General features: G+C 58.1%; 3 protein-coding genes across 6 annotated transcripts in view; 1 reads left to right on the top strand and 2 right to left on the bottom strand.

Annotated features, from left to right (window-relative positions):
• Positions 1-4,677: 4,677 nt before the first annotated feature.
• IL3RA (interleukin 3 receptor subunit alpha) overlaps positions 4,678-15,597 on the bottom strand; it is a 39,849-nt gene continuing 28,929 nt past the window's right edge. For 3 of the 4 annotated variants that reach the window (XM_049704897.1, XM_033417427.2, XM_033417429.2), the window contains 5 exons: positions 13,949-13,975; positions 12,096-12,216; positions 11,368-11,464; positions 10,107-10,188; positions 4,678-9,819 (listed from right to left, as the gene is read on the bottom strand). In XM_049704897.1, the coding sequence (XP_049560854.1) occupies positions 9,745-9,819; positions 10,107-10,188; positions 11,368-11,464; positions 12,096-12,216; positions 13,949-13,975 (402 nt within the window). In that variant the 3' untranslated portion in view covers positions 4,678-9,744. Of the gene's footprint in view, positions 9,820-10,106; positions 10,314-11,367; positions 11,465-12,095; positions 12,217-13,948; positions 13,976-15,597 lie in introns of those variants that run through there. The other variant, XM_049704896.1, reaches the window with a different exon arrangement.
• On the top strand, positions 4,754-7,778 carry SLC25A6 (solute carrier family 25 member 6). The gene is made up of 4 exons (XM_004286271.3): positions 4,754-4,890; positions 5,521-6,007; positions 6,673-6,813; positions 7,232-7,778. The coding sequence occupies exons 1-4, from the start codon at positions 4,780-4,782 to the stop codon at positions 7,387-7,389; spliced, it is 897 nt and encodes a 298-aa protein (XP_004286319.1). The 5' UTR covers positions 4,754-4,779; the 3' UTR covers positions 7,390-7,778.
• The window catches only part of CSF2RA (colony stimulating factor 2 receptor subunit alpha), a 61,249-nt gene continuing 57,894 nt past the window's right edge, over positions 12,243-15,597 (bottom strand). Inside the window, exon 15 of the transcript XR_004480235.2 lies at positions 12,243-12,650. The gene's annotated coding sequence lies outside the window, so the exon portion shown is untranslated. The remainder of the gene's footprint in view (positions 12,651-15,597) is intronic.

Below are 15,597 nucleotides of genomic sequence, written 5' to 3'. Positions count from 1 at the left end.
GTCAAGATGCTTGTTTACTGCAAACGTCTTCCAGGTACCTGGGTGAGGCTAAGTGTCTCTTCTCTTAATGACTACGTGAGTGCAGTGGTGACTGCGTAGCAATGTATACGTTGTCTGTTACGTGTACACCATTATTGTTAGAAAAAAATGCCCCGAATGTCAGATGGGGTCCTTTCAAACAGGCCCCCTGTAAGTGTTGACATTCACCTGTGCTTTCCAGCTAAAACCACCACAGACTCTTAGATACATAACTTCCAAGAATAGAGACGTATGTATAATTTTCTAGGTGTAAGGATATATTTTAGGGGCTTCCCTGGTGGCGCAGTGGTTAAGAATCCGCCTGCCAACACAGGGGACACGGGTTCGAGCCCTGGTCCGGGAAGATCCCACATGCCACGGAGCAACTAAGCCTGTACGCCGCAGCTACTGAGCCTGCGCTCTAGAGCCCGTGAGCCACAACCACTGAGCCCGTGTGCCACAAGTACTGAAGCCCATGCACCTAGAGCCTGTGCTCCACAACAAGAGAAGCCACCGCAGTGAGAAGCCTGTGCACCGCAATGAAGAGTAGCCCCCACTCGCCGCAACTACAGAAAGCCTGCGCTCAGCAACGAAGACCCAACACAGCCAAAAATAAATAATTTTTAAAAAATCCTTTAAAAAAAGAATATATTTTATATATTTAGAGCATATAAACTATGTATGTCACATATAAATGGGTAAGTATATATTTGTAACATATATACACACACACACAAGTATATAATTTTGGACGGACTCCAATTTTTAAAAAATCACAGATTGTGTCTCCATGTGAGACAAAGACAGAGGAGGGAGGAAATGAAACACTGGCTATAAAGGGAGCTGCACCATCCCGATGGAGCGCCGGCAGCTCTCCTGAGTGAGAGGGACAAAGGAGAGGGGTCACGGCCCCTCCATCCGTCTGGCCCCGGGGTGGACCTGCAGCCTCAGTGAAACTGCAGCTAGGGTCGCAGGAGACCGCCCACCCAGGTCCCCTCTGCCCGCCGCGTCCCTCCACCTGGGCAGGGCGGTGCTTGGCTGCTGGCAGGGCCACATCCCCTGCGCGGTGGACCCGGGGTGACGCCGACCCTGTTCACCGGGGGCCGCTCCCACCCCCTTCCTACCCGGGAGGAGAGGTGAATCCCTGCAGGTGACCCTGCCTCAGCGAAGGGCACCGTGTTGCAGCAGGGCTGGGTCCCCAATACCAAGCGACGGGTACAGGGCATGTGGAACGCCCGTGCTCTGGCCGGGCAGGGAGCCAGCCGTCTTGACACTGGGTATGCTAGAAGAAACTGCACTTGTAACCAGAGGTGTCAGGGCGCCTGCCTCGGCCGGGGGAAGGGGGGTGGTACCCGACCCCCCCTTAGTCCTGGCTACTGGGAGCCCTGCGGGCTGCGTGCAGGGAGGCTGCTACAGGCAGGGCCCTGACCCACGACTGTTCCCGTAAACCAAGGATGCGCCCGAGGGCCACGCCCAGTTGGAAGAGTAACTAACGGGCAGATGACGCTTGTGGAAGCAACGAAGGGCCCATGGCTTCCTTGTACCGCTCCCTCTCCTTGTGTTGGAACAGTTTGCAGTAAGAAAAAGATAAGAAACTGAAAGGTGAGAAAAGAAAGTGTGACTTCCACACAACCTGTCTCTTCATTTCTTAGAAATACATGCAGAAGCAGGACTTTTAGGGAAGCTGGCGTAAAACAGCACACGGGCGTGGCTGCCCGCACGTGCCTGTGTCTTTAAATCAACAGGGATTTCTAGGCTGGAATTGCCCTGGACCTGACCCCAGCCTTCCGGGTCACATTCATTCATTCATCCATCCATCCATCCATTCACTCAGGAGATGTCTGAGTGCACACTGCAGACGGGGCCTGTCTGGATGCATCACCGGGTGACACCTCTGTCCTCTCCACTTGTCTGGGGTGGACGGGCAGTGGGTGTAGGGGACGATAAGGATGACACCCGAGACAGCAGCGTGTGGTCCCCCCTGCAGGGTCCCTCCACCAGGCAGGCGCCTTCCCTGAGCAGCCCCCCGCCCCTCACCAGACCAGTTAACTTAATGGCCACGCCCCCCAATGCCACCCTCATCCCTTCTGTGACTCACTCTGAGCCGTCAGTGGAAACCCGATCATCTTTAAGCACCTCCTCCATTACTTTTCGTTAGGCCACCCATTTTTCAGATACCCAGCTTCTAATACTGTCCAGGTCGCTGTAAGACTTTGGGGCAGCGTGAGGAAGGGGGGGCCATACCTCGGCCTCCCCACCCCTGCCCCTGGGGATCCTAGGACATAACCCCTTCCTCTCCCCGCCGCAACCCCACCTCTCAGCCCCCTTTCTCCCTTTCCAATCCCCGGTGCGCAGTCTACCTCCTTCACCAGGTACACGGTATTCTTGTGCGTGGTCCTGCCGCCCTCCCGGGTCAGCCCCCCTGAAGCACGAGGGGTGGGTCACCCCCGCTCAGCCCCACCCCGACAGAGGCACATATGCACTGGTTAGACAGATGGGTCTGCGTCTAAGGCCCGCATGAGATGCTTTTTAAAGAGAAACGCGTTCTGAACCCCAGTTAGCAATGGGGAAGAGGTCACAGCCATTCATTCCTCCCAACAGCGGGGTGCTGACCTGCGCGGGGGGCGGGGGGCGGGCGCTGGGAATGCAGGTGGGGCACAGGGAGGGGTGTCCCTTGCCTGGGGGAGGGGAGCGGGTCGCTCAGAGGTTAACCGCTCCCACCGCGGCGGGAGAGGCTCTCCAACAGAAGCGCCTACTTCCAGGGCCTCACAGCCGGAGCCTGCAGGACCAGCTTCAGCTGGTTGGCCCCTGTCGGCCCAGCGGGCAGTGATAACCATCACAGGCTCCCTGCACGCCCAGACAGGTGGCTCCGGCGTACAAATGCAGACAGGAGAGATGCTCTCTTCACCTGGGAGTGCCCAGACGGCGCCAGCACCCTGTCCCTGCCCAGAACCCACGGCCGCCCTGTCCTCTACCCGAGCCCTGCGGTTGCTGCCAACGGGAGCCGGGCAGGGCCCCCCAGCTCTTGTCCCCCAGTCCCGTGAAGCCTCAGAAAGCGCCAGAACATCACACACACACACACACACACACACCAATCCTCGCCCAGTGCTTGCCCTGAGCCGCCCCACCCTCTGCAGCGGCACCAGCCTCAGGTCCCGCCTCTTACCTCGCCTCTTACCTGCTTCTCCACGGAAGTCATGAGAGGGCAGAGCAAGGCCCTGCAAGGACACCGGGGACCGGGGAAACGAATGGCAGGCTCCGGGTGCCCTGGGCTCTGGTGGGCCCGCCCCTGGCATCATCCACCCAGCGTCACCGGCTGGAGGGGATGCAGGAAAGCCCCTCATGAAAATACGGGGGGGTGGAGCAAAGAGAAAAAAGAGGAAGAGAGAAAGAAGAAACAGCCAGGGAGGGAAATAAATGAAAGGACGCATCCTTGCACCAAGAAAAAGATACTTTCTTGACCTGGGTGCTGAGACACCATTGCACTCAGTGAAAATTCACAGAACAATACACTTACGACTTGTGCCATTTAGTTATAATTCAATAAAAAGTTCACAGCATTTCAAAACACCTAGGTCTCAGGAGACTTCCTGGGGGGGAGGGGGGTAGATGTGCTCCTGCGGGTGACATATGTGCCTGTCTGCGTGTGTATGCAGGTGTGCGTGCAGATGTGCGTGGGCATGTGTGGGCACGTGTCTAGGCATGGGCACGTGGATGCATGTGTGAGTGAGCGTGTGCGGGCAGCACATGTGCCCCTGTCGCTCTGGGAGCCGCCACGTCGCAGCGCGCGGCATGGCAGGGGGACCCGAGTCTGAGGCCCACTGGGCCCCGGGAGGTCAGGGCCCAGGGAAAGCGGCCGGGTGGGTGGAGAGGGACCCCCGGGACCCCCCAGTGCCCGGCGCGCCCAGTGCACCCGGAGTCTCGGGGTCAGGGTCGGGGGACCCCACGGCAGGGCGGGGTCCTCCGGGGGCGCTCCTACGGGCGGACCCGGGGCCTACCGGGCAGGGGACAGGCAAGCCCTCGAGAAACCGGGCCTGGGGGGCTCGGAGCGGCCTCCTACTCCGGCCCTGACCCCGCGAACTGTCGCTCCTCCCGCGGGGCGATCCCTGGGGTCGCGGCCGGGACTCGGGAGTCTACAGAGGTCATTAAGACGAGTCCGGGGTCGCCGCCGGTCCTCAAAGGTCAGCGGACTTAGACTGGGGGTCGCGGTCGGGACTCGGGAATCACCGGGACGACCCCAAGGGTCCGAGGGTCCGATGCCGGGGCCGGGGCAGGATGAACATCGGGCGTCGGACTCAGCGACCCCTGGCCTTCCCCTTACGTAACCGCCGTCTATCGCGTCCCCCTGGCCCGGCGTGACCTTCATAAGGTCAAGGCGGCCGCCGCGCCCCCCAGCCCGCAAGGCGCATGGGCGGGGCCCGGCTCCCTACATGCCCCGGGCGCGGCGAGCGGGAAGGGGAGGGACGTCGGCGGCGGCTCAGCCAATGGGCGCGGCGCTCGAGGGCCAGGGGCTGGGCGCAAGCTGCTCCCGACAGCCCGTGGGGGCGAGACGAGCGGGAAGGGGCGGGGCTTGTGCGGTGGCGCAGCCAATGGGTTCGGCGCGCGGGGGATCGGGGCGGGGCGTGGGCGCCTTAGCGGCTGCGCGCTGGCCACCCCGTCTTTTCGGTCCCGGCGGCGGCAGCGCAGACCAGCGGTGCCCACACTCCGGCTCTCCGCGCCTCCCCTCCACTCTCTTCCCGCTGCGTTGCCCGCCTCGCCACCATGACGGAACAGGCCATCTCATTCGCGAAGGACTTCCTGGCCGGAGGCATCGCCGCCGCCATCTCCAAGACGGCCGTGGCCCCGATCGAGCGGGTCAAGCTGCTGCTACAGGTGGGAGCCGGCTACGCACACGCGGACGCCGGGCGAGGTGCGAGGGTCCGGGGCGCGGGGACAACGGGCCGGGCAGGCCGCGTGCACCGGAAGCGGGAGGCTGCGCCGCTTTGTCCGCGCGCCGCCGGCTTCCGGGGATTGCCCGGGCGCGCGTCACGTGGGCGCTATCGCTTGCGCAGAAAAGGGGCCACGGGCGCGTACGCGCGTGCGCACTGGGCCTTGCGGCGCAGTTCGGCGAACGCATGCGCATGGAGCAGCCGCGTGGACGGGCCCCGCGGGGCGAGGGCCGTGACCTTGGGCGGGTCACGAGGGCAGTCGTCGTGTCCTTCATTGGACTTCCGTTCTTTTCCCCTTTTTATTTCCCTTTTGCTGTTCTGAGTCAGAATAAGCTGTTTTTGTTGCGGGATTGTTAGAAATGTAGCGCTAATGCAAACATCGTTGCTAGTTTGTTGTTTGTAACACTTGTAGGGACCCGTAGTGACCAAAAGATGCTTTTTTTCTGGTAGGACGTTTGGCCAGCTTAAAGGCCCCATGCACATGTTATCTTACGAAGATGGCACCTTTCGTTGGGGGTTCTTGGGGGCGTCTGACTTAGGCCCTCGTGTAAAACCCCTGTCTTTCTGCCCCCAGGTACAGCACGCCAGCAAGCAGATCGCGGCCGACAAACAGTACAAGGGTATCGTGGACTGCATCGTGCGCATCCCCAAGGAGCAGGGTGTGCTGTCCTTCTGGAGGGGCAACCTGGCCAATGTCATCCGCTACTTCCCCACGCAAGCCCTCAACTTCGCCTTTAAGGATAAGTATAAGCAGATCTTCCTGGGGGGCGTGGACAAGCACACGCAGTTCTGGAAGTACTTCGCCGGCAACCTGGCCTCCGGCGGGGCGGCTGGAGCCACCTCCCTCTGCTTCGTCTACCCCCTGGATTTCGCCAGAACCCGGCTGGCTGCTGACGTCGGCAAATCCGGCACGGAGCGGGAGTTCAAAGGCCTGGGAGACTGTCTGGTGAAGATTACCAAGTCTGACGGCATCCGGGGGCTGTACCAAGGCTTCAACGTCTCTGTGCAGGGCATCATCATCTACCGGGCCGCGTACTTCGGCGTGTATGACACCGCCAAAGGTGAGTGCGCTCTGCTCTCGGGGCTGACTGGACAGGTGCTGGGCGGGGGGCTTCAACAGCATGTCTGTGGACTCCCAGTCCTGGAGGCTGGAATCTGAGATCCAGGTGTGGGCAGGGCTGGTTCCTCCCGAGGCCTCTCTCCTGGGCGTGTAGATGGCTGTTTCCTCCCTGTGTCCTCACAGGGTTGTTCCCTCTGTGTGTGTCTGTGTCCCAATTTCTTCTTATAAGGACACCAGTCCTATGTGATCTGGACCCACCCTGATGACCTGATTTTTTTTACTTTAATTATGTCTGTAAAAGCTTTTATTTTCTAGCACAGTTACACTCTGAGGTCCTGGGGTTTGGGGCTTTAGTATATTTTGGGGGAGGACACACTTCACGCCCTGTAAAGTAAGTCACCCTGGTTGTCGGGGCCCAGGCCCGCTGGCAGCTTTGCAGTGGAACGGGTGTGAAACCTTCCACTTGCCAAGACCCGTCTGTTTCTCTCTAGAGAGGCCCCTGCCGCCGGGTACTGGGTTGGTCTCTGGGGCCATCCTCCCAGCCTGCAGGTGGCTTCCCCATCTCTGGCTGGTGTGCTGACCCCAGTGTGACCAGTCTAGCGTCACCTGGTGCTGGGATCCCCGCGTGGAGATCCCTGGGGCCTCACGCCCACGGTGACCCCGCAGGCATGCTCCCCGACCCTAAGAACACGCACATCGTGGTGAGCTGGATGATCGCGCAGACGGTGACGGCCGTGGCGGGCGTGGTCTCCTATCCCTTCGACACCGTACGGCGGAGGATGATGATGCAGTCGGGGCGCAAAGGAGGTACCGTTTCTGCCCTGCTCCGGGCCGCCTGTGCTCTGGGGGTGGGGCATCGCTGAGTGGCCTGGCGTTCGGCCCTTCGGAGGTGCACAGCCAGCACGTGAGGTGCTCCGGGCGGGGGCGGGGTGCAGCATTTGGTCCCAGAGGGAAGTAGCTGGGCTTCGTGGGGGAGGCCTGGGCCGGGTGCCTGCCCCCTCTCTGCCCTTGATCCTCGGGTGTGCTGGGCCCTAGGGAGGCTGGGGCTCGAGTTTGTGTTCGATCCCCACCCAAACTGTGGGTGTCCAGAGCTTCCTTTTCCTGCAGTCGAAACGCCTAGCCACCCAGGTGGTGGCAGCTGGGGCCCCGCGTCGGCACCGTGTCTCTCCGGGGCCTGCTTCGCGCCTGTGTGATCCTCTCCGTGACCCCCGCCCTCTCCCCGCAGCCGACATCATGTACAGGGGCACCTTGGACTGCTGGCGAAAGATCTTCAAGGACGAGGGCGGCAGAGCGTTTTTTAAGGGTGCCTGGTCCAACGTGCTCCGCGGCATGGGCGGCGCCTTCGTGCTGGTCCTGTATGACGAGCTGAAGAAGGTCATCTAGGCGCCCTGCCCACTCGCCACAGCGACCAACACCTCCACATAGAGGAATATCTGTTACGGACCATCGACCTTCGAGAAATTCCAGTGTCCTCGCGGAGGGCTGGGGCGGCCCCGCAGAGGGCTCCTCGTGACCGTCGGCCCTGGGTCCATGTATTGATTACGGGGGGAGGGTAATCGTGACGTCTTCGTGGGTCCACAGGCGGTGAGGCACCTCTACCCGCCAGACCTAGATTCCAGGTGCTTGTAGGACCGACTCGTGTTTAAGTATTTATTTAAGAAAATCTCGTCTCCATTTGTACTTAAGCACTATTCTCTTTTGCACAGCCGAATATTTAGTTATGTTCTATGTCAGGCGTTCTGCTGCGAAACAATAAAATTAGGACACACGGACGCCGGTTTTGTTTCTGAGTCGAGCGGCCTCGTGGGGCGGGAGCAGGAAACAGCAGGGTCTCAAGCTGGGGAGGGGGAGGCTCTGGCTGCCCATCTGTGGCCTGGCCTGTCCCAGGGGCCGCCCTCGGGTGCTGAGGGGAGCACGCAGATGCGGGGACCCTGGGGCTTCCTAACCTGAAGTTCCCTTCCCCCAGTGCCCACCCTTCCAGGCCTACCTGTCACTGGGGTTTAACCAGAGAAGCCCTCTAGGGTGGTAGCAGCTGTGTGTCCCGTGGGCCACCCCTGCCGTGGGCTCACAGGGGAATCCCTTGCAAGGTGAGCATGTGCACCCTCTCGGGTGTGCCTGACCCCCAGCCCCAGGCAGGCAAGCATCCTTCCCCCCTTGGAGCCGTATCTGCAGGAAGCCTGATGTCTCCAGCACGGAGAGAACTTGCTTTGAGCGTCTCTCCCAGGCTGGCCCCAGGGTCCTGGTACGTCATCATGGGGGGATGGGGTGTATTCTGGGGCTTGCTCTGGGTGTTCTCAGGGTCCGGGACTGTGCCTGCGGGGTCATCACCAGTCTGAGGCCTCACGGTCGCACACAGAGCCGCCCAAGAACAGAACTGTCCCCTGGGTCCACGTGGAGCTTCCAGCACCAAGTGACCTTGAAGAGGTCAGACGGGTCCGCTGCAGGGGCTGGAGAGGGGAAGCCAGCTGCAGGCCACAGCAGGACCGCCCCGAGGCCGGCTGAGTTCGTCGGAGAGCAGAGCTTCCATCTCCAGCCCAGGGTGAGGTCTGTCAGAGAAGACGAGCTGGAGCTGGCTTTCCCCAAGGTTACCTTGCTGGAGCTGGGTGGGGGACAGGACAGCACCGGCCGCCACACACCCACGTGGGTCCCGCCAGCCCCGGCTCCACAGAGGAGTCCTGAGTGGAGCTGGGTGGGGGACAGGACGGCACCGGCCGCCACACACCCACGTGGGGCCCACCAGCCCCGGCTCCACAGAGGAGTCCTGAGGAGCAGCCTGGGCTTCTGAGCCACCTGTGTCCCAGCCCTTGGGGTGGAGTCACTTAGAACTGGGACATCGTCTGTCTGTCTACCCAGACCTGTGCTGACTGCCGGGGTCACACCTGGGACACGGTTCCACCCTTGTGCATTTAGGCCCATAGACTGTGCACCATCTTGCAGACGCAGCAGGGGTGCCTTCTGCAAAGCTAGCAAGTCTGCATCTGCCGTTGGGGTTGAATTCTTTGCTACAGAACTTGACATGTTAAGCGTGTAAACAAGGGAACGAAATTAGAGGTCCTCCAGGGAAGCCTTGCCTCTTGGAGACTCGGGTTCCCGTGGGCCAGGCAGTGCACGTGGGCGTCCTTTTCCGTGGGCGTACAGGTGGGTGTCTTCACTGCCCACCACGACCATGTCTGGACACAGGGCCACACCTCTGCGCCTGCGGACCCCCGAGGCCCACAGGCCACGCTGCCCTGACACCCCGTTTCCTGCCGCCTTGACGCCTGTCTCCCATGTGCCTTCCCTGGGGTCGCACACGTAGCCAGGGGAGGGATGTAGACACCACCACCCCCCCGGCCCCGCGTTGTCACACAAGTGATTTAAGGGGCTTACAAAGGGGAAATGCAGCAAGAAAACAGTTCAAGACAGAGAAACCAGGCAGGCAGGGCCCCTTAACGGACTTGGGAAGGAGCAAACCCAGTGGGCATGTGGGCGTGTGAGCACCGGCCAAGTCCAGGAGGCTGGAACGTGGGGCTCAGCGGCGCTGGGGGGTGACCCCCACTTCCAGGGGTCACGGATGAGGAAAAAAGCTGTGACATGAGACATGAGCCCAACACATGTTTTGTTCTTTCTTCCTCGAGGTGACCCCGTGTCAACTGCACCGGGCTTTCCCATCCCTGACCCCGCTTGAAACATCCACGACCTGCCATGAGCAGGCTGTGCGCCCTCTGCCTGGCGGAAAACCGGGCCTCTGCACCAGCTTCATGTTTCCCCCAGAACCTGCACCTCGGCCACTGGACACTCCTCCTGGCTGTCTTGGTCGGGGTCCCAGGTCATCTGCGGGGTGAGGGAGGCGAGGTGAGTGCAGAGCCACCGTGGGGGCAAGTGCACCCTGGAAAGCCCCAGGGGCAGGGCCAGCGCAGAACACACGTCGGCGGGAGGCTCCCCAGGGGCTCCCGGACCCGCATCTCGGGGTGACCGCCCGTGCCACAGGACCGGAGCCGGCTCCTCCCCTGCCCATCACATTCCCGGGCCACCCTCCAGGGCCAGCAGTGCCCTGCTCCCTGGGTGGGGCTGCAGGCACCTGGCACCAGATGTGTCCCCCGGCGGGAGACACCACGTACCGTCCTTCCGTTCTGAAGTTTGCCATTGATGTGGTCTTTCATGTGAGGGATGGGAGGGAACAGCTTCTGCATCACCGAGAACCTCGGAGGAGAGAGAGACACCTGTTCTGAAACCCGCACCCACCAGCGGAGGGGAGACGCGGCGTCCACTAGAGCCCCAGCGAGGCCCCGATGTAGTAGGAGTGCAGCCTCCCTTGGGAGGGGTCCCTGCAGGAGACGTGCGGAAATGAGAAAGCGGAGCCCTAGCAGAGCTGCATCTGCTCAGTCAGCTGCACCGCACCCACCTTGGCACCTCTCCCGAGACCCCATCCTATCACCATGGCAACCTCCCCACCCCACAGCCTCCGCGCCGAGCCGGTGGTCCCCTCCCTCCCTGGGGCGGCGTCCCGTCCGCTCCCAAACCAAGCCCCTGGGCGGGGCGGCTCAGCCTGAAGCGGCTGGGAGGGGTGGGCGTGAAGCCAGCAGCCAGACGAGGCAGGAGCCGGCGCTCGGGCGGGGCGGGGCGGGGCCTGTGCCGGGCGCACCCTTTCGGCTCAGCACGCAGGCCTGTGGAAGGGACCGCAACCGGCCTGGCTGACGCTGCCGCGCGCCTGCTGCCTGCCGGGCTGGGGAGGGGTCCCGGAGCCCCGTCCGGAGGAGCTTCCTTTTCTAGGGTCGTTTTTACGGCTGCCCCAGGGAACCAAGATGGGCGCCCAAGAGAGAGCCCGGCCAGCCCCCCTTGGGAGACAGGAAGATGCCTGGTGCTCAGAGGGGCCTGGAACCTCAAGCTCCCTTTGCGTCTCAGCTCAGGCTCTTGGCATCCAAAGAAAAATATTCTTTCTAATCACTAGAAGGTCAGTATTCGTGGTGGCCACCGCCGTTGAGGTCAAGAAGAGTGGTGGCATCTCGGGTGTCAGAGGGACGGAGGGGGCGGCGTCGGGGTGAGGTGTGAGGGAGCGAACAGCGCGGGCATGTGGGGGCCAGCAGACCCCCACACAGGTGCTGGGGAGGGAGGGGCCCGCAGGGTGCTGCACGGGGGACCCGGCTCCTTGGGTTCCGCGGGCGGCAGGGACCAGGTGGCAGAAACCAGGCTCTGGTTGGCAAAAGACCGCTGGGGCGACGAGAGGCGGTGGCTTGCGACTGGCGGGGGCGCGTCCCGCAGCCCAGACGCACGGGCGCACGGGGCGGGGCGGGGGCGGCGGAGAGTGGGCAGCGCGGGCTGCGTGGCCTGCGGATCGCACTGCAGAAAACGACCGCGCAAACCAGGGGCCCGCGGGCTCACCTGCAAAACCGGAGCACGAGCCCCATAGCCAGCAGCGTCCCCAGCGCGATCAGCAAAGACGTCAGCCAGACGGGGAGGCGCGCACCCTCCTCACACACTAGGGAAGAGGGGCGGGACGCGTCGGGCAGGTCCCGGGAGGTCCGGGGTCAGCACCTCCACGGGGGCTTGGGGAGGAGGTGGCCGGCACGGGGGGCGGGGGGCGCGTCCAGGAGCGCCGTCCACTTGGGGACAGCGGCCACCTGCGCACCGGGCCGGGCCCCTCGGGAATCCCTCCCAAGTCGCCAGAATCCCGATGCCCCCCGACCACCGACCGACACTTGGAGTTGGGGGCTGGTAGCGCCGACCCCTCGGATCAATTCGGGTCGCGGGCTTGGGGGACGGGGGTCAGCCACGCCCATCGGGAGGGGCGGGGCCGAGGTTGGTCTGTTCCCCACCTCCCTCCCTCCCTGCCACGCTGCGTCCTGGGTGCGCGCTGCCCTAGTTCTTGAATTTAATATATGGATTAAACATTATGGATTTTTCGCCTCAATTTCGATTCTTTTTTTAAACTGCATTAAAAGGTTTGTCTTGTAACTCAGAGTGTTGGCGATAGCCGTCTCCGCGCGCCTGGCGCAGCGCCATGGGACAGCTTGGACACACCATCACAGACGGGAGGGAGGCAGTCACAAGCCCAGGGACGTCGGGAGCCCCCAGAAGCTGGAAGAGACAGGAGGGACCCTCCCACTCACCGAAGTGTTGGGGGACACTCCACGGGCCCCAAGGTTTGTAATGGGAGAAGGTGGCATCCCTGGCCCTTACTTGCACCGTGTAGGTCCCAGGATTGTTCAGCTCCAAGAAGGCTTTATAGATCTGCAGTTTAAAAGAAAGTAGAGGGGAAAAAAAAAAGAAAAAAGAAAGGAGAGGGGAAAGTCCATTCCCAGTCCGTGGCGGAAGAATGGGGCCTTCAAGGGGTTGAGTGGGTCCTCCCCACATTCACGTGTTGGGGTCCTAACACTCAGCGTCTCAGAAGACGACTTTATTTGGAAATAGGGTTGATGCAGATGTGATGAGTTAAGAGGAGGTCGGATAGGGTACAGTGGACCCCTAGCCACTATGACTGGTGTCTTTATAAAGAGGGGAAACTCGGAGACAGACACGTGCATACACACAGGGAGACACCTTGTGGATATGGAAGGGATACGGCCACAAGCCTGGGGATGCCTGGAGCCCCCAGAAGCTGGAAGAGGCAGGAAGGACCCTCCGCTGGAGCCTTTGGAGGGAGCACAGCCCTGGGACACCTTGACCTCAGACGTCTGCTCTCCAGAACTGGGGGAGGGTGAATGTCTGTGGTTCTCAGTCACCCAGTCTACGGCTGCCCCAGGGAACTAAGACGGCCACCCAAGAGAGAGCCCGGCCAGCCCCCCTTGGGAGACAGGAAGATGCCTGGTGCTCAGAGGGGCCGGGAACCGCAAGCTCCCTTTGTGTCTCAGCCCAGGTTCTTGGCATCTAAATAAAAATATTCTTTCTAATCACTAGAAGGTCAGTATTCGTGGTGGCCACCGCTGGTGAGGTCAAGAAGAGTGGTGGCATCTCGGGTGTCAGGCAGAATGGAGCCTGTAGAACATTCAGTGGGGTCCCCCCAAGAAGAGTCGTACCCCCAGAACCTGGGACCTTATTTGGAAACAGGGTCTCTGCAGAAGTGATGCAGTGAAGGGTCTGAGATGAGGTCCTCCTGGAGGAGGGTGGCCCTACATTCAATGACAGGGTCCTTCTAAGAGACAGAAGAGGAGACACAGACACAGAGGAGAAGCCCCAGGAAGACGGAGGCAGAGACGGGAGGGACGCGGCCACAAGCCCAGGGACGCCTGGAGCCCCCAGAAGCTGGAAGAGGTGGGAAGGACCCTCCCCTGGAGCCTCCGGAGGGAACTCGGCCCTGGGACACTTTTATCTCACTCAGACGTCTGGTCCTCAGGACTGAGGGAGAATGAAGGTCTGTTGCCCACACTGTGTGGTCCTCTGTATATACACACACACATATATCTAGTATTGATTTGAATCATATCCCCTAAAACAATAGATAAGTCCATATTCTAACAGCTGGTACCCGTGAATGGGATCTTACACGGACTAAGGGTCTTTGCAGATGTGATGAGGGGAAGGGTCTGAGATGAGGTCCTCCTGGAGGAGGGTGGCCCTACACCCAATGACAGGGTCCTTCTAAGACACAGAAGAGGAGAGACACAGACACAGAGGAGAAGCCCCGAGAAGACAGAGGCAGAGACGGGAGGAAGAGGCAGAGACAGAGACAGAGAGAGACAAAGGAGAGACGGGGGCCATGGGGTCTGTGGCCGGTAGTTGCGGTACGGAAGCAGCTGCCTCCGCAGGTTGGAGGCAGTTAGGTAGTGAATTAGGGCGTGGTGACACTCCCACCGAATCCTGAGGGATTTGGGGGCCGGGGGGTGGACCTTTAGGGCAGCACCAGGCAGGTGATGGCATCCGGTCTATGGACCGGGGAGCTTCATCTCAGAGTCACTGGACAGTAATAGACATAAGGAGCCTGCGCTTGGGATGCCAGACTGGGGCGGGGGCGGGGGACACCCACCTCCTGTTTGTAGGCGAGCTCCGTACCCTGTAAGAGAAAAGCAGAGCGTGGGTGCCTGACCCCATCCCCAAGAAGGGCCGTCATTTGTCAGAGCCTCTTCAGGTTTACAGAAAAGTCGAGGATAAAATAATCAGTCATTGAGTAGAAATAATAAATAGAGTACTTCTGTACACAAAAATAATAAATAGAGGTAACTGAGTATAACATATCGATGAACTAAAAAGTACCTGGGGGAGGGATAAATTAGGAGTTTGGGATTAACAGACACACACTACTCTATATATATAATAGATAAATAACAAGGACCTACTGTAGAGCACAGGGAACTCTACTCACTATCTTGTAATAACTTATGATGGAAAAGAATCTGAAATATATATATATATATAACTGAATATATACAGTTAATATGTGTATGTAACTGAATCACTTTGCTGTGACCTGAAACTAACACAACATTGTAAATCAACTATGTTTCAATCAAAAACAAAAAGTTTTTTAAGTACCTAGTCTTTTATGAAAAAAATAAAATTGATAGACTTGATTTTTTTGAGCCGTTTTGGTTAACAGAAAAATTGACCATACGCTAGTTGAGTCTAAATAATAAATATAGTACATAAGTCAGTAGACAGCAATAGTGAATGTAAGTAAATTGTAGAGTATAAAATACCAACTACCTCAAAACTATCTGGTCTTTTTAATCAATAGACTTGACTTTTTTTGAGTGGTTTTGGGTTTACAGAAAACTTGAAGATAAGCAGTAATGGAGTATAAATCATAGGTATATAAATACATTGACATAATGAATAAATATAATAACTGAGTATAAAAATACCAATGAGCTCAAAACTACTTATTTTCTTTTAATTTATGGACTAATTTTTTGAGCAGTTCTAGGTTTATAGAACAGTTGAGTATGAAATAATCAGAACACGAATATAAATAATAAATACACACAAACAGGTAAATACACATAAAAGATAAATATAAGTAAATAATTGAGTATAAGATGCTGATTAGTGCAAAGATATTTGGTCTTTTAAATTAATAGATGTTTTGAGTAGTTTTAAGGTTGTGGAAAAATTGAGTATAAGCAGTGATTGAACATAGATAATAAATAAATGTAATAAATATAAGTAAATAATTGAGTATAAAATACTGATTGACTCAAAGTGCTCGGTCTTTTTTTAATTAATAGATTTTTTGAATAGTTTTGTGTTTATAGAAAAATTGAGTAAACAGCAAGGTCCTACTGTGTAGCACAGGGAACTATATTCAATATCCCGTGACAAACCATCATGGAAAAGAATATGAAAAAGAATGTATATATGGGTATAACTGAATCACTTCGCTGTATAGCAGAAATTAACACAACAGAGTAAATCAACTATACTTCAATAAAATAAAAAATGAGTACAAGCAGTTATTGACTATAAATACATAAACAATAAATAATTACAAGTAGACAATTAAATTGTACAAAATACCACCTAGCTCAAAAATAGCTGGTCCTTTTTTTTTTTAAATCTATTGACTCCATTTTTTTGAGCAGTCTTAGGCTTATGAAAAAGTTGAGTGTAAAGTATAAATAACTGTAACACGTACAGAAAAATAAACATAGTCAATAACTATGTCAGTCACTGAGTATA

This window comes from Orcinus orca, chromosome X (assembly GCF_937001465.1).
Source record: "Orcinus orca chromosome X, mOrcOrc1.1, whole genome shotgun sequence".
Classification (NCBI taxonomy): Eukaryota; Metazoa; Chordata; class Mammalia; order Artiodactyla; family Delphinidae; genus Orcinus; species Orcinus orca.
Note: the sequence above shows the minus strand (reverse complement) of the source record. Positions and strands in the feature narration are given on the sequence as shown.